The 18,525-nt window shown below is 44.7% G+C and overlaps 1 protein-coding gene across 2 annotated transcripts in view; it reads left to right on the forward strand.

The window, feature by feature from the left end:
- The window catches only part of mtss1la (MTSS I-BAR domain containing 2a), a 46,699-nt gene extending 36,552 nt beyond the window's left edge, over positions 1–10,147 (forward strand). Inside the window, exons 9-15 of one of the 2 annotated variants that reach the window (XM_033967828.2) lie at positions 1,264–1,361; positions 4,629–4,761; positions 7,069–7,143; positions 7,308–7,463; positions 7,767–7,925; positions 8,001–8,166; positions 8,879–10,145. In XM_033967828.2, the coding sequence (XP_033823719.1) occupies positions 1,264–1,361; positions 4,629–4,761; positions 7,069–7,143; positions 7,308–7,463; positions 7,767–7,925; positions 8,001–8,166; positions 8,879–9,648 (1,557 nt within the window). In that variant the 3' untranslated portion in view covers positions 9,649–10,145. Of the gene's footprint in view, positions 1–1,263; positions 1,362–4,628; positions 4,762–7,068; positions 7,144–7,307; positions 7,464–7,766; positions 7,926–8,000; positions 8,167–8,878 lie in introns of both variants that reach the window. The other variant, XM_033967829.2, reaches the window with a different exon arrangement.
- Positions 10,148–18,525: the final 8,378 nt, after the last annotated feature.

Consider the following 18,525-nt stretch of genomic DNA (forward strand, 5'->3'; position numbering starts at 1 on the left):
GACTAAACCGGGACTGAACCAGGACTGAACCAGGGCTAAACCGGGACTGAACCGGGACTAAACCGGGACTAAACCGGGACTAAACCAGGACTAAACCAGGACTGAACCAGGACTGAACCAGGGCTAAACCGGGACTGAACCGGGACTAAACCGGGACTAAACCGGGACTAAACCGGGGCTAAACCAGGACTAAACCAGGACTAAACCGGGAGTAAACCAGGACTAAACCAGGACTGAACCAGGGCTAAACCGGGACTGAACCGGGACTAAACCGGGACTAAACCGGGACTAAACCGGGGCTAAACCAGGACTAAACCAGGACTAAACCAGGACTAAACCAGGACTGAACATGGACTAAACCAGGACTAAACCAGGACTAAACCAGGACTAGACCAGGACTAGACCAGGACTAGACCAGGACTAGACCAGGACTAGACCAGGACTAAACCAGGACTAAACCAGGGCTAAACCAGGGCTAAACCAGGACTGAACCAGGACTGAACCAGGACTGAACCAGGGCTAAACCAGGGCTGAACCAGGACTGAACCAGGACTAAACCAGGACTAAACCAGGACTAAACCAGGACTAGACCAGGACTAGACCAGGACTAGACCAGGACTAGACCAGGGCTAAACCAGGACTAAACCAGGACTGAACCAGGACTGAACCAGGACTAAACCAGGACTAAACCAGGACTAAACCAGGACTAAACCAGGACTAAACCAGGACTGAACCTGTTGAATCAGTGTTTGAGTTTTGTTCAGTTTAAACCTCTCTCTCTCCCTCTCTCCCTATCTCTCTCTCTGTCTCTCCCTCTCTCTCTCTCTCTCTCTCCCTCTCTCTCTCTCTCTCCCTCTCGCTCTCTCTCTCCCTCTCGCTCTCTCTCTCGCTCTCTCTCTCCCTCTCACTCTCTCTCTCGCTCACGCTCTCCCTCTCTCTCTCTCTCTCCCTCTCTCTCTCTCTCTCTCTCTCTCTCTCTCTCTCAGGCCTCGACTTTGACAAAGTTTAACTCCAGACTCAAACTGTTCTGTTTATCTGTGACTAAAGGGGTTTATTCTGCACTTTTCTCCTTTAATGTTAATTCTATGATTATTATTTCTGATTATTTATGTTTTGATTTGTTATTTTGTGATTTTAATGTCTTTATTATTCTGTATAACAAATAAACTCTCCGTCACAGTGAGCTAAACTTTCTACATGTTCTTAATGAAGTGTTCTCCTCGTTTCTGATTCTTTAACATAATCTAAATGTTTTGGTTTCAGGTGATCCGGGACCTGAAGGGCTCGGACTACAGCTGGTCCTACCAAACTCCTCCCTCGTCTCCGAGCAGCACGAGCTCCAGAAAAAGCAGCATGTGCAGGTGAACGGTTCAGTTTGTCTTTTCAAAAACAAAATCAAAATGACGTTTAAGTTTTGATTTCACGAATTTAAACGAGATGGACGACGTTTAATCATTTGCCGTAAGTGAAAACAAAAACTGTCCTGATTTCTTCTTCCTCGTCTGGGTTTGGAGAACAGCTGGGAATGTGGAGGAAGTACTTTCAAAGTTTTGTTACTTAAGTAAAAGTACAGATACCAGAGCAAACAAAAGATCCTCCAGAAAAAGCAGATTGTGCAGGTGAAGGTTTCAGTTTTTTGAGTTTTTTTTGAGACATTTACACTTTTAAATCTCCAACAGAGGCTGATATTTTGTTTTTGTCCAATCTACTGCCTAAAGATTACGATATTTTCTGCTTTATTTGAACGCTTCAGTGCAAAAGATAACAGCACAAAACATGACAACACTGATCTCTCAAAGATTTATGATAAAAAAAAGTGAGTTTGGAGTAAATTTAAAGGGCCAGTGTTACAATTAATGTCGTTTCCTCGTCACAAACAGAACTGGAGTTGTGTTTTTTTGTTTCATTCTCACACGTTTAACACACAAACTGCAGATTTACGCTGAGTTCTTCTCTCAAACTGAAAGAAAAAACACTGTTCCACCTTGTGACGTCATCATGTGGTGATACAGGAAGTGCTCTGCTGTGTTTTTAAACTTCATTTCTAGAATCATTTGGATCATTTCAGACTCTGGAATTGCCACTTATCTCGACTGAACTAAAGCTAAAAGGAGGAGCTGTTAACTTGAAAACTGCCACTTGATGACATCACAAGGTGGAACAGAGCGTTTTGAGCTTTGGAGATGTGACAGACTGATAATAAAGAGTTGCAAAAACAAGCGTGAATGAAACAAAACACAACTCCAGGTCTGTTTTTGAGGAGGAAAAACATTATAACATGGTTTAAATCTCACTAGAGTCATTTTTGTGTACTATAGGACCTTTAATCACTTTATAGTCAAGTTAAAATGCACAAAATCTCACCTTTCCTGGCTTTTTTCTGGAGTTTTATCGTGTCTAAGGACTTCCTCTTGATCTCCTGACGACACCTCTTGTATTCTGTAAATTTAAAAGTCAAACGAGAGCCGTATTTCAGTCAAATCCTACTCAACGTGTTTTTTTTGTTGTTTCGTTGCTGTACATTTGGCGTGATCTTTGCTTGGGGAAAAGAATAAAAATGGACCCAACATTTTGGTCCAAAAATACTGACAGACTCAATCAACTTTTATGAATAATCGGTATCAGCATCAGCCATGGACAGACCCATAAATGTGGAGCTGTAGTTTGAGTTTTGAGTGAACTTCTGCAGCGTTTTGGAGGTAAATGCTCTGACTCCGGTGACTCTGGACATGGAATCGTGTCCCGGCTCCTCTCCTAAACTCACTTTCGGCAGATTTGCACTTTCAAGCCTCTTAGACCCAGATTAGGTCCAAAGTTGTGGAACATGACGACCTAAAAGACCCGACATGTGCTCCAGCTCTGACTTATTCATGGGGCTAATAGTGATTTTTACATTTTATCTACACGTGTGGGTCAGGAGTTCACCCCCGCCGCAGAGTCAGCAGGAAAAGTTAAACCAACCCAGCGAGACTTTATCACATGTGCACAGCTTGAAGCGTACAGATGAGCTTCTTTGGCTGTGTCATCCAAATGCACACAGTTTCCCGTTTTATTATGTTAGAGTTAAAGGCTCGTGTTACGCTGTTTAATGATCTGATCTAACGTCGCTTCCTCCTCAAAAACAGACCTGGAGTTGTGTTTTTTTTGTTTCATTCTCACATGTTTAACACACAAACTGCACATTTAGGCTGAGTTCTTCTCTCAAACTGAAAAAAAAACAACAAACGCTCCGCTCCACCTTGTGATGTCATCATGTGGTGATACAGGAAGTGCTCCGTTGTGTTTTTAAACTCCACACACCTTCATTTCTAGAATCATTTGGATCGTTTCAGCTCTGGAACAACTGACAATCTCGACTGAACTAAAGGTAAAAGGAGGAGCTGTGATCTTGAAAACTAACACTTCATGACATCACAAGGTGGAACGTCGCGTTTTGAGCTTTGGAGATGTTACAGACTAATAATAAAGTGTGACTCAAACGTGTGTATATTTGTCCCTCACAATAACGTGGTTCACCTTTTGCGGTCTCGCTGTTTCGTGGATTTTTTAAGCGTAGTTTTTCATGTTTTTTTTTTTTTACGTGCATTGTGTTGTGCGTCCTGATTGGCTGTTGGACTGTAGACCATTGTGTCGTGCGTCCTGATTGGCTGTTGGACTGTAGACCATTGTGTCGTGCGTCCTGATTGGCTGTTGGACTGTAGACCATTGTCCATCAGTCTCCTCCGTGCCGTGTCTCCTGTCCAGTACAGAATGTGTTCAGACAAATTTACATAAACGTTGGATCTCAGTGTGACTCTGAAGTGCTGTACGTTTGCAATTTGTTTTCTCCCCGACAAAACCCACAACGTCGATGAAACGTTCTGCACCGACAAAGACGCCGACGAAGGTTTGAACTTTGAGAGAGTTTAAACGAGAGAGAAATGTGAGAAAATGTTAACGCCTGTGTGAGAAAAGTGTATAAAGTGTGTGGTGAGGGGTTTTACAGACAAAAACAGAGAGAATAATGTAAAAAATAAAGAACGTAACACAACTCCAGGTCTGTTTTTGAGGAGGAAACAGGTTTATAATACGTCTTAAAGCTCACACAACTCACAGGACCTTTCCATATGAAACAGAACTAAACTCTGCTGTGTATAAGTTGTACTTTTTTCAGTTTACTCTTGCCGACATAATCCCCATTCTAGAGGACGAGGATTAAAGTGTAATGATAATGTCAGATTTATTCCACAGAGCGAGGGGGAGGAGCACAGAGCACGCTACATAAAAAGAGAAAAACGCTTCACATTATCTCTCTTTTTAAATGTGTGGGTGACAAAGACAGCTGGAGAATTGACCAGAAATGAGATCGTATGGAAAAAAAACACACAAAGCAGATGTTAGCGTTCAGAGCGAAAACAGAATCAAAGACGAGCTCATTTTTAATGCTCTTTGAAGTACCACATGGCATCACTTAGAACATCCAACCTCATGTTCACAGCTTTAAATATCAAAATTTAATGGAGCTTTTTTTTTTATTTTTATATTTTCTCTTTTTAAAAACGTGTCGAAAGCCTCAGTAGAAGTCTCCCGTCTTTGATCCCAGTCCCTGTCTCTTTGGAGTAACGTTGTGACTTGTGTTTCGGGGACAGTCTCCTGCAGATGCCCTCGGCCGGAGCTCACCGCCTCAGCAGCGTCTCCTCGCACGACTCCGGGTTTGTCTCCCAAGACGCCAACACCCACTCCAAGCCTCCGTCGCCCATGCCCTCGGACATCACCAGCCAGGTACGCGGCCACGCCCACCACCGCCTCCAGCTGCTTTTGTGATTCAGACGACACTGTTTTAATAGACAAAAATATACACAACCTGTCAGAACTTTGGACACACCCTCTCATTCAGTGTTTTTTTAATTTATTTGTACTACTTTCTACATTTTAGATGCATAGAGAAGACAACAAATAAATAAAATAAGATATATCGAATTATTTAGTAAAGAAAAAACTATTTTCAGAGGGACTTTGAGGATTTCATTATAAAATACCATAAATTTCTGACTATAAGACGCTACTTTTGTCTCACACTTTGGACCCTGCGTCCTATACAACGGCGCGGCTAATTTATAGAGTTTTACTGGCTAATGTCCACCGGGGGGCGCTCTCTAGCAATAACCGCAAAAGTGAGACACACGTGAGTAGAGATTATGCGCTAGTTTTGATTTTGAACTGTCATTTTGCGCATCATGAACACAGCCTCATCATGAAAAACACACGAAGAAATGAGTCAAAGAAGGAAATAGAGCCACTGCACGTAAGTTTGACCATTAAAGAAGGAAATAGAGCCACTGCACGTACGTTTGACCATGAAAGAAGGAAATAGAGCCACTGCACGTAAGTTTGACCATTAAAGAAGGAAATAGAGCCACTGCACGTACGTTTGACCATTAAAGAAGGAAATAGAGCCACTAGACATAAGTTTGAACATGAAAGAAGGAAATAGAGCCACTGCACGTACGTTTGAACAAAGAAGGAAATAGAGCCACTAGACATACGTTTGACCATCCATAAACGCCTCCAACATCGCACCATCAGTGACGAACTTAGTCAGTGTAAAAAGACGACAAAATCTTTCAGAGTAAATAAAAGCAGATGGTTCGTGTTGGTGCTGTTTTATTTTCTAAATTGCAGGTGTGTTCATCCCGTGTTGACGTCGTGTTGGTGCAGATTTTCAGGCACAGTTTTAAATTAAATATTAAATGAAAACAAAAACAAACAAAAAAAACCCGCTGTGTTCCATCTTTCTGTCTAAATATCTCATGTTACGACATATTTGTAACGTACGGCTTATATTCAGGTGCGGCTCTATAGTCCAAAATTTGAGGTGTTTAAAAAAACAAAAAACTACTACTACATATTACTACATAATCCCAAACATCTTACATCATATATTTGACATCTTCTGTGTGTTTATAAAATGCCAAAAGTTGTAAAAATAAAGAAACAAAAACATCGAATGAGAGGATGTGTCCAGACTTTTGACCTTTAGTGAACAAACCGGTATTTATTAGTACTTTGTTCAGTATATTTAAGAAACTGGAACTATATTTTTGGGTGTCAATATTTACACTTTTTCATTGTACTACTGGGAATTTTTGTTGGTTTTTTTTTGGCTATATAAAATTTAAGCTGTGAAAGTTGGAGTTAATAACTTGTCTGACTTAAACTAACAACAAAAGTGTTTCTTCTGCTGTTTATTTACTTGTAGATTGTAGATTTATAACAGTTTTTCGTGGTTTAAATCTGCTCTTGGGTGCAAAAATGAGTTTCAACATCATCGTTTATCATCTACGGCGATATATCAAACTTCAAAATGCGTAATCGCGACAGGATTAAGTCGCACAAATTACAATCGAGGTCAAGATTCAGTCAGTTACGACATGTAGTTTGGAGCAGAGTTCAGACTTTGAAGGAAGAAAAATGATTCGAGTGAGGCTTTTCTACGTGTTTTAAGTCGAGCCAAATTAAAACAGAAGCTTGTGGAGGATCAATAAGATGGAAAAAAAACGTTATTATTTCTTTTATACGATCGCTCAGCCCTCGTTACTTGAGCATGTCGTACTTATTTCACGTCTGTTCTAATTCCATGTCCACTCCAGAGGGACGATCTGAGCTGCGTCTCTGAGCTCGTGTGTGAAACGTCTCTCTCGTCACGCGTGCTCTCTTCACACAACGCCGTTCTAGTTTGTACAGACGCCCGCTGGCTACAGAACTCCACTTGTGAATTACACTCTGAGGTTTTTTTGATCCCTCTGGACTCTCGTGGTCTGAACAGTTTGCAGAGTACAGCGCTCACTCAGCACTACGCCAACTGATGCAACGATTCTTTTCTGAATATATGATCTTAGACGCTGCCTTATTTTTGATCCCGCTCTGGTCTGTAGATCCCCCTCGGTGGAAGAAAAAAAAAAAAAAAAAACTTCCGTCTTTCTAAATCTCATCACCGTTCCTCCAAGTCGCACCTGTTTTTCCCGTCTCTTTCCGTTTTCCTCATCCTCCTCGTGTTGTTTCTTATATTGCATTTTCCTTTTCCCTCAGAAATCGACCAGCTCGGGCTCCTCGGAGGCCTCAGAAACCTGCCAGTCCGTCAGCGAATGCAACTCTCCCACAGCGGTCAGTAAAGCCTCTTCTCCGTCAGCCCGCTTAACCGGACGCACGCTCACGTGTTTTGCCGTACGTCCGGGTCCTTGTCGTGGTCCAGCTGAAGCGGCTGCGGTTTAATGTGACTGTTGATGGATGTTGAACCCTCTGACTCACGCTCTCTGTCCATTCCGCAGTTTGGCTCATGCTCATCCTTCGGTACCTTCCGCCCTGCTTTCTCTCACACTGGCTCCATCAGGCCTATGTCTGTCATACTTCCTGCGTCCCCCACATTTAACCACTCCCCCGGATCCAACACCCCCTCACCCACATCAAAGGTTCCTAGCTGGAAGGTTTGTTTTCATTTGCAGATTAACTTTTAATTTGCTCTTTTAATTCTGTTTTGCTTCTTTGCTTTAGTGTGGAAGGCTCTGTACACGTTAATCGACACGAGCGTTATGTCGCTGTCATCACTTTGTCATCTTTTCTCATAAAGATGTTTTTAAATTAGTTACAGTTTCCCACACTCACACCAGACGCTTTTGACTGAGCAAACTGAACGTCCACAGTTTTATCACGAGCCAAACAAACTCTACCATTTTAGACTCGTTTGACTTTAAACTCTGAAGTTTCATTGTCTGTTTGTCCCGGCGCAGGACTGGGCCAAATCCACTTCCTGTGAGGCGCCTTTGTCCAGCACTCCACAGCGACGGAGAGAGTCTCTGGACAAGGTGAGGGAGTGCGAAGCTCCGCCCAGTCCTCAGGGGTTTTCTGGGCTGCAGCCAGATGATCTGCACAGAACAAGAACTCTGAAGGTGAGGCAATTCACAGAAATAGAGCGATAATAAAGAGGTGCTGAGTAAATGTTGACCTGACGCCTCCCGTCTCAGCTCACAGAGCCTCTGTCTCCTGCGGCCAGTTCTCTGGCCATGGTCCTGACCCGAGGCCTCAGCATCGAGCAGCAGAAAAGCAGCAGAGACTCACTGCAGTACTCGAGTGGATACAGCTCCCAGAACAACACCCCGTCCTGCTCCGAGGACACCATCCCCTCACAGGGTACACACACACAGAGACATACACACACATATACACACACACACACACACACACACACCCCACACACGTATATACACACACACACCCCTACACACACAGACACACACACCCCGTCCTGCTCCGAGGACACCATCCCCTCACAGGGTACACACACACACACACCCCCACACCCCGGTACACACACATATACACCCCCCCCCCCCCCCCCCCACACACACACACACCCCATCCTGCTCCGAGGACCCCATCCCCTCACAGGGTACACACACACACATACACAGACTCACCCCCACACACACAGACATACAGATACACACACATAGACACTGACACACACCCTGTCCTGCTCTGGGGACACCACACAAGGTCTTGTACCTTCTTGTACCACATGCACACGCGCACACATACAGACACACACACCCACACACCTACGCACACACACACACACACACACACACACAGAGTTAATGGCTTGACGAGTTTGTGCGTCTCTTTATTTCGTGATCTGAATTTGAATGTGGACTTTTGTTTTTATGTAATTCTCATGTGCTTGTGTAATTTGGAAAGTGTAGCACTCAGTAAAGCTGCTGAACAAAAATGATTATGTAATTATACTGAAGAGCGGCAAAAATGACTCTTGAAAAACGCTCTGTTTTCAGTTTGGCTTTATGAGGTTGTGAAAAAGTACATACTCATGTGTGTCTCTCTTTAGGCTCTGATTATGAGTGCTACTCACTCAACGGAGACGCTGATGGTGAAGGGCAGGCAGACTTCGACAAGTCCTCCACCATCCCACGCCACAGCAACATCGCCCAAAGCTACCGCCGCATGATTCAAACCAAGAGGCCCGCCAGCACGGCCGGTCTGCCCGCTGGGAAGACTCCAAATGGCACCGCGGGACACAGCTCAGGAAGCATCACCTCAGGAACGGCGACCATACGCCGCACCCCCTCCTCCAAAACAGGAGTGAGAAGGACTCCGTCGACGTCCGGCCCCATTCCCATCAGGCCTCCCATTGTGCCCGTCAAGACCCCCACGGTGCCAGACTCCCCGGGATACGCCAGCCCCTCTCACCTTCACGCCGGCAGCCAGGAGTTTCTGTACGGCGATGACCCGACGTGTGACTACATGAGGGGGTCTCCAAAGAGAATGAGCCTCCCAGAAAACACCTGGAGCAGCGCGGGAGGGACAGGGGCCGACAGGACTCTTTATACTCAGGACGTGTCTGGCGTGGTCGCCCACGGAGCGGAGGAAGACCCCTTTTTTGCTGCCAACCGCCACAGCCTGGTGGAGAAGATAGGGGAGCTGGCAGCTAGTGCACATGCCCTGGGCGAGGGGCAGGTCCCTTTCCCCAGCTCCGGGGAACAGGACGTGTCGTCCTCAGCCCACAGTGATGTGGACATGCTCGTGTCCATCCGCAGAGGCGTCAGGCTTCGTAAAACGGTGACAGACGACAGGTCGGCCCCCATGATACTGCGGTAGCTCAGGGAACAGACGTTTGTAGAAAAAAACAACCAAAACTGTTGCCCCAGAAACGTAAGCTTGGTTATAAAAAGCAGCAGCACTCGTCTAAAAGAACAGATGAACACGGCACAAAGAACAAAGATATAACACGGAGATGAAGGCCAGTGGTCAAACATGTGAATGACCCACGTCACGTGTGTGTGTGTGTGTGTGTGTGTGTGCGCACATACAGATCCATACTTTTGGTTTAATTTCTTTCTCTTTTATTTCTTTTGTTTCTATGTCTGAGTTTCGTGTCTGTGCATCTCTTCACTGCGTGTTTGTCTTTTTAAATGCAGTGATCACACGTAGATATTGAACGCTCTTTGTCTTTGTTCTTGCTCTTATGATTATTATAAAAATGTGTATTTTTACATAAGTCCGTCACCTGAAAGTGAAAGTAATGAGAAAAGTGCTCTGTGAGCCTGTGTTTGTCTTTGCTTATTATTATGTTCATGTACCATGATTCTGTTTGGTTTCATAAGCTAAAGGAGCTGTTAAAGTCACGTATAGAAGCATTATGGCAGTGTGTTATAGCTGTGTGCTGTACTGTCAATATATTCTGCAATTAAACACACACTTTCTAGTACACAATTCACAGTGTTATTGTTCTTACTCCTAGGCCATGAATGAGTCTCCTGAAGGAACAAAGTTTAGAACATTACATCAAGTCCAGTCATTCAGAAGCATTTACCTGCCTGCAGCAAGGGGGCGCCAAAGATCCACTGTGGAGTTAAAGCAGCTGCAGCTCAGTCTGTGGGAAGATGAGCCTGATGGCTCATACATTCATACATGTGGCAGGCTGTGGCCATGAATGGTAAGTATCCTGAGGAAGAGATCCAGAGGAAGGACAAATCACAGCCTCTCGGACGAGACAGTATCAGATTGAAACGGGCAGACGCCTGTGTTTCTGTTTCCCCTTGACCCAAACACTGCACATTTGAAACATTGGCCACTGTGATGATGTTTAAACTGCAGAACTCCCTGACTGTGTTTTAATGACTCCAGACACATGTGAGTCTGACTGTGCACGTGGACTCTGGAGTGTGCCATGTCCTTCAGTGTTTTTAATAATAATAATAATAATTAGTAATGACATCTGACACAGAATCACGCCGCACTGCATCAGTTTGTGGTGATGAAGTCGACCTGTTCTATGGGGTTTCATTATCTGTGCACATCCTGTCGTTCATCAAAGGTCGACTGACTGCGAGCGTTTTCCATAATAATAATAATAATAATAGTTTCTAGTCTATTTTTTTGCCTAAATGTCTAAAAACACAGTATAACAGTAATCCTGCATCAAACCTGCAGTACATGCTCCATTCAATCTTATCATCACTGCTATTTTTATTGTATTATATTTTTAGCAAAGTGACATTTAATCCTCAGAATGTATTCAGTAAAATGACTCGAGTCTGGATCTGCCGCCACTGTCTCAGTCTAAAACCCTGGAAATATTCAGTTCTTCAAATCAAGAGGAGAGTTCTTTCAGTTTGAAGCGGCGAGGACGGAGGAGGCAGAGCTGTGGAGGGGGATAGAACAGAACAGATAGAACAGATAGAAGCATCGCCTGGCGCCCAATCATTATTGACAATTAGACTTCCACGTATTTAAAGCAAAGTAGACGAAAAAAAAAGCTGAAAACGCTGCATAATAAGAAGAAGGCGGTTGGATCTGCTGCTAACCCACAGCGATATAAAAAGGTCTTGGTTCTGGGCCCGGTTTTTAAATCATTTACGAGATTCTGCAGGACCACCGCGTCCAGAGAAGTGATTATTAGACTTGGATAGCCACTACATTTCATATTCTCCCTAAAGGCGTCCCTTATAATCCTCTCAGCTTCATAAATAGCACATTATCGAATTTACACTATTACTCTCATAGCCTTGAACTGGTCGAGTAATGGAAACCTGCCTAATGGCTTGGTCTTGCTGGGATAATTAACTGAGAAAGAACTGCAGACTCTCATTGTGCATCCGAGGTAATGTCCTCACTCTATAAACCGTGTGTTTTTCTAAAAGACAATCATTACGCGCCGAGCTCTTTCAAAAAAAATACCTCCCTTTAGTTTGGTCAGATGAAAAGACAGGGACTAAACTGGGTTAATTTCGCCTTTTCTTGTGCGTTTCAATGGGCATCTTTGTGTGTTTTCCAGAGAGTAAGAAAGCTTTCATTGTGCTAATAGAGACTTGTCATTGTTCCGGGTTCGAACGAGATAGCGCTCGATTCAGTCATCAAGTGCCTTAATCACATTTGGAGCCGCGGGCTGCTCTAATCACTTTGTAGATATAATAAAGTTTCTTCTCAGACAGAAAGTGGCCCGGAAGTGCTGCGTGTTTCCATCAAAACAACAAGTCCATGCATTAATAATGGGATTATTCTGGGCTTCTTCCATTCCGTATTCGCCAAATTCATCTGGATATTAGGAATAAGTTCACAAGTTCAACCTCAGCGTCGCCATTTTCCCGTGGATTGAGTGGCATTTGGAAACACCTGGAAGTCGCACAGAACCTGGCTGCACACTATTCATAATTAATACCTCTATTAATACACAGATATGGTTTTCTCCGGCTTAAGTGCTACAGTAGGTGGTAGAAGCCTGAGGGGGATAACAGATCAAATCTAATTAGCCGTACCTAATACATGAGAGGAATGGTTTTATATTTATCTAGCTCTTTTGCCTTGAGGTTGGTGATGAGAGAAGGCGTCCCCGGGGAGCCGCAGACACCGGTGTGGTACTCCCCCCCCCTCCCCGACACTGTCACGGCGTTTCCAGAAATGGCTCGACTAAAGGAACACTGGGGTACACTTGCCATAAATGTCTCGCGTCCATAGCTGAATAGCAACTACACTGCGTCGCCATCCCCTTTAATTGTACTGCGATTCTTACAGCTACGCGGGCAATTATCTTATTAAAGGTGAAACTGTAACTTTTCTAACTCGTCTTCGGGGGGATGTTATTGCGTTTCATATCGTTCCGACGTTCCAGCGTATGGCGTTTGGGTGATGTATCTCCATGGAGACGTTAAACTCGAGGCCCGCGAGCCAAATGTGGCCCTCCTCATCATTTTATTTGGCCGTCGACAGGGTAAATTAACCCTTTTGTGTTCCATAGAGTTACATACATACTCAACTTGACCCCAATTTATTTTTCTTATAACTTGGCCATAAAATAACATACTTTTTTATGTATATTCAGACTATTGTACTGATACCAAATGTATTTATTTATTTTTTCTTCCTCTTTTGGTTAGTAGGCCGTATTTTAGTAAAGATTGTGCATTTTTAGACGTCAAAATCTCCTGCAGCTCTTAATTTCCATCACTGTCCCGTGTTTGTCGAGTACAGAGGTAGAAATTAAGTCGATCTGAGTTAAAAGAGAAACAAACTGGGGTCAAGTTGAACTTTAACGTAACTTGTTTTTCAGACATTTCTTATTATACAATCGACATTTTTTCAAACTTTAATTTTTGATAGAAATCATCCAAATGAACAAGTGGCACAATGATGAAGAAATGTCCGAGTTCTGCTGTGAGTGAGTTATTTTTTGGACGACACAAAGGTTCAAAGGTCTGATGGTCTTAAAATCTCAATTTATCTGGACATACGCAGTTACACAGACATATTTTTACATCTACACTAATCCATGTGCAATATTTGTAACTTGAATAAGTCATAAATACAGAAATAGTTAATTAACAAGTTAAAAAATTAGTTTGATTTATTTTACATTTGGCCCCCATTTTGCTGATGTGGCCCTCGGTGAAAATGTGTTTGCATAAAAGTGACATCACTGGGTGGAGTCGGAGCTTTTCACGGTGCCGCGCGGTAAAAATCGTTGCTAAGTTTAATGCCGTACTGCGGGATATTCCAGGTAAAGCGATCGCAAACATGTCGGTAGAAGTGTGTCGCGATGGATCTTCAAACGGAAAAGTTACGCAGTGATTCTCGAACCAAAATAACTTAAAATTTCCGGTATCGTGCGTCGTTTTCCGTGCGTTTATCCAGAAAGGGGGAAAGTACATGAGCGTTGCAGTACAAAAACGCAGCGATGTCTTTATATTTTTGTCTCGGAGCCAAAGTTTTATCACTAAGAGTCTGCAACGTTTCAAAAAGCTGTTGTGCGTGTGCTCCCTTCTGAATGGAGGCATAGATTCGGTCAATTATTTATTACGTAAGCGTGAAGCGTTGTAATGTTCTCCGGCTGCGTTCTTTACTCGCCGCTCCTCTGCCCCAGATGCCCCGCAGCTCTCGGTTATCAGCTCTAGAAGAGATGATGAGAGGCTTGCGTGGAGCTTCTTTTTTTTCTTTTTCTTTCTTTTTTTCTTCAAAATTCATTAACGCCTTGTTGTTATTATAGACCATAAGTTGGCGTTTCATCTCGCGCGATAACCCGAAAGTAAACCCTCTGCTCAAACTCCAGCCCGACCCCGCCATTGAATTAGCCCCTTTTTTGCTACAGCTATCTCCCGTACTGGCAGTCACGGCGAATTTGGCCATGTGAGACGGTACGATAAAGGACAGGATTTGATTTGCATTCACGAAGCACTTAGGAAGTTCAAAGCCAAGTTACAGGCGAGAATAGAGAGCCCCTCATTTCCGACGGCGACCGTTTCAGCCGCCGCGGTTCACCTTAACGACAACACCGATGATGTAACGCCGGGTCCTTGTTCACCGGTCGGATCGGAGGTTATTTAAGTTCGCGGGTCACCGGATATTCGGCCTTTGTTGAACACCGAATGAAACCAGCGTCCAGACGGTGACGTGCCCTACAGCCACGTTAAAGCGTTCTCCACACGGTTATCCCGCCGTTATGAGCTCTGCGCTCCAGCTGCGGGCCGCCTTTTCGAAATTGTCTGGGGGCTCGCAGCCACTTACCAGACTTATTGCCTGAAAAGAACAGTTTACCGCTCCCCATAAACGTAGCTAAAATTGCAAGTGATGGATTATAGTCTCAGATTGATAAGGATCTCTGCGCGGGGAGCTTTGATGAATCTCCGAACTGAATACCGATGTGCGCCGTGAGCTCGCAGTGACATTGAATTACATATCTGACATCGCATCGCTCTGCCTAAACGGTTATGAATATTGATCTAGGCACGTCTTAAGTAAAGGTTGACGTGAGATGAGAGAAAGACTCGATAGGGCGTGCAGCCGTGCTCCAAAGACCATTATTCCCCGTCTTTCAAACAATCCCGAACCCACCCACCCTCCCCTCCATCCTCCTGTCTCTCTCTCTTTCTTTCTATGTAATATTTAGTCTCCTGAGATGGCACGTACGGAGCGGCGAGGGGAATTGAAAGTGTGCAGTCCGTGAGAATTAGCGGTAGCCACCTCCGGATTGGGTTAGCATTGCTGCGGGTGACTAGCACGCTAAGAGAGTGGGATGGAAATGGAAGAGCACTCAGGGTGACAATATTACAGGCTGAATCACCGCGTGCGCGAAGACCGGCTGCGGCGAGGGAGAGAGAGAGAGAGACATACGGAGGGTGCGACCGTGGGATGCGTCAAATCAAACAGTTTGCATAGCCCAGTGGACAGAGTATCCAATTACGTCGAGAGGTGATGCGAAATTACGAGGGCGATTGTGCGAAATAACTTCTCCTTCTTCATTAAAAGACCACACCGCAAAACCTCGTCCCAAGGAGTTACATTCCGCTTTCATTTGATCGTTCGTGTTTCTTCGCGAGGTTATGTGTAGCCGGACTCTTTCCCAATTAGCTAACCGTGCGAAGTGTGCGAAAAAGTTCATAATGAGCCGAGGCCGATTGACCAGCGGCTTCTTTCACCGCGGGGAGCATAAATTCACCAATTCAACCACAAAAAAACGCGACTGGAGGAGGCTGGAATTGATCGTCTGCAGTGATGTGACGCTATGGAGGTTCTACATGTGTGTCTATAGATAAATGTTCAGCAGTTGCCATGGTGACGTAACGCAAACATGAGCAAACACGGGCCAAAATAAAGTTTTAGCTTGTCTTAAAACTCCAGTACAAATCGACACGAGCGTGGTGCATGGTCCTGATGGTGAGAGCGACTAACGGAAAAACTGTTGGCTAATGCTAGCACGTTAGCACATTAGCAAGCACAGCCAAATAACTTTTAGGATGAAAACTCCAGAAAAAACAAACAAAATGTATTTACACAACACATTTTCAGGAGCCTGTGATCAATCCGAGCATCGTGGTCCTGTTCAGGAGTTTGATTTTACACAAAAAGGCGAGAAAGGCTAACTGAAAAACTGTTGGCTAATGCTAGCTAGTGTGTGACTGTGGTGTTATTTGAGAGGAACTCGTTTGCTCCTGCGTTTGCCAAAAAAAAGCTTCAGTTTGACTTCTTTTCACGAGTCTAGGTCTGTCACGATAACACATTTTGTAGTGAGAAAGTGAATCACTGAAGAAAATACACGATAAAAGACGATATTGATCAGACATATTGAACCGACATAATCATCCCAAAAAATATCAAAAACACAGAATATTATTAATAAAAATCATAAATAAACAGGAGAATGAAACGATAGTAGTTTGTCTGCATCTGCAATGAGTCACGGAAGTTTTTCACTGAACCGTCTCCAGCTCAAAACGTCGCCTGAACGATGAGTCAGTATTTACACTTTGCAGCTGATCGTCCACATTCCTTGAAGGGGTGATGCTAACGGTAGGCACTGCTCTGTCTGAAGCTCTGTTTACTCGAGTTAGACTTTAATCTGAGCTTTGTTTTGACATAATCTGACCAGAAAGAACGGATTTAGCTGGAACTACAACTGGAGGTGAGCTGATTCGTGCTGTTAAACAAGTCCCTCTCGCATAAAATTACATCACAAGCTAGTTAGCATTAGCATTAGCATTAGCCAAACGTTTTCCAGCTTGTGCAAAATCAAACTCCTGAACACTCGGCTTGATCACAGACCCCTGAAAATGTGCTGCTTAAATCCAGTTTGTGTTTTATCTTGCGTTTTCAGACAATGTTCGAACTTTTTTTTGCCAGTCACCATGGTAACCGCTGAACATTCCGCCATAGGCCTGCACGCAGAACACCCCCAGCGCGGTGTCAGTGCATCAAGTATCATTAGTATTTACTGTCGCCCCTGGGTGTTTTCTCCAGGACTCGTGCACATTACACACATGATTTAGTTTGAAATCAGAGCTGACGTTTTGAGTGAACATCATCATTTCAACATAATGTAAAAAAAACGCTGACACCGAGGCGTCGTTTTGTCGTGCCCGAAGGGAGAGAAACAGAAAATGTAAGAAGAGAAAGAGATGACACAGAGCTAATGACCCACGCCGATCTCCAAACCTGGCTGCTCCCATCAGGACGCCGCGTTTTCCAGGTGAGACTCGAGCGTTTCACATTTATCATTCTGTTCTGCTGCACTGAGTCTGAATAACTACACTGAGTACTGTGGCTCCGAGCCGTACTGTAGTGTGGCTCTGACCGGGGACTTCTCTGTGTGAGCCGTGTGACGTGAGCGTTTAGAGGTGAGAGTCCTGAGCAACGACGTCCGGAGCGAAGTGAAACCTGCAGGAGAGAGAGAGAGAGAGAGAGAGAGAGAGAGAGAGAGAGAGAGAGAGAGAGAGAGAGAGAGAGAGAGAGAGAGAGAGAGAGAGAGAGAGAGAGAGAGAGAGAGAGAGAGAGAGAGAGAGAGAGAGAGAGAGAGAGAGAGAGAGAGAGAGAGAGAGAGAGAGAGAGAGAGAGAGAGGTTTGAATTTACACAAAGAAAAGATCAACACATGAAGTAGAACTGATGGACAAGTAACACACACAGAGACACACACACAGAGACACACACACAGAGACACACACACAGAGACACACACACAGAGACACACACACAGAGACACACACACAGAGACACACACACAGAGACACACACACAGAGACACACACACAGAGACACACACACAGAGACACACACACAGAGACACACACACAGAGACACACACACAGAGACACACACACAGAGACACACACACAGAGACACACATACACACAGACACACATACACACAGACACACATACACACAGACACACATACACACAGACACACATACACACAGACACACATACACACAGACACACATACACACAGACACACAGAGACACATACACACAGAGACACATACACACACACACACACACAGACACACACACACCCCCACACACAAAGACACACACACACACACACACACACAGAGACACACACACAGAGACACACACACAGAGACACACATACAGACGCACCCACACATACATATACAGACATGTACACATGCACACCCCCACACACCGATACACACACACACACACACACACCCACGCAGAAAACCAGGTCCAGAGCCTGCAGTGGGTGTGTGTGTGTGTGTGTGTGTGTGACCTGTAGTTTATGAAACACTGGGGTTAAATTGTACATAAATTGTACATAAATTGTACATAAATTGTACATAAATGTAAAGTATAAACTTGAATCCTCTGGTTTGACTCTGTTGTTTCCAGGAGGAGTTAAACTCTTAAAGCCTCGTGTGTTTGTGCAGCTCATTATTTCGGACACGCTCTCGTGCAGGAGGCGCGTGGCCCCTCTGGCCTCTCTCAGGGTGGGGTTCACAGAGGAGCTCTCTCAGGGTGGGGTTCACAGAGGAGCTCTCTCAGGGTGGGGTTCACAGAGGAGCTCTCTCAGGGTGGGGTTCACAGAGGAGCTCCATCGCGCGCGCCGCCACGCCCCCGCGCTTGGCGCTATCCGGCGCGCTGGTGCTGAACGCTGGGTCCGCGCGCAGCTCGTGCCTGCAGCGCTGTGGACAGACGAGCTGCACGCAGCCCGCTCCTCTGCCATCATGAGAGAGCGCAAAGTTG

Source organism: Periophthalmus magnuspinnatus, chromosome 6 (genome assembly GCF_009829125.3).
Source record: "Periophthalmus magnuspinnatus isolate fPerMag1 chromosome 6, fPerMag1.2.pri, whole genome shotgun sequence".
Classification (NCBI taxonomy): Eukaryota; Metazoa; Chordata; class Actinopteri; order Gobiiformes; family Gobiidae; genus Periophthalmus; species Periophthalmus magnuspinnatus.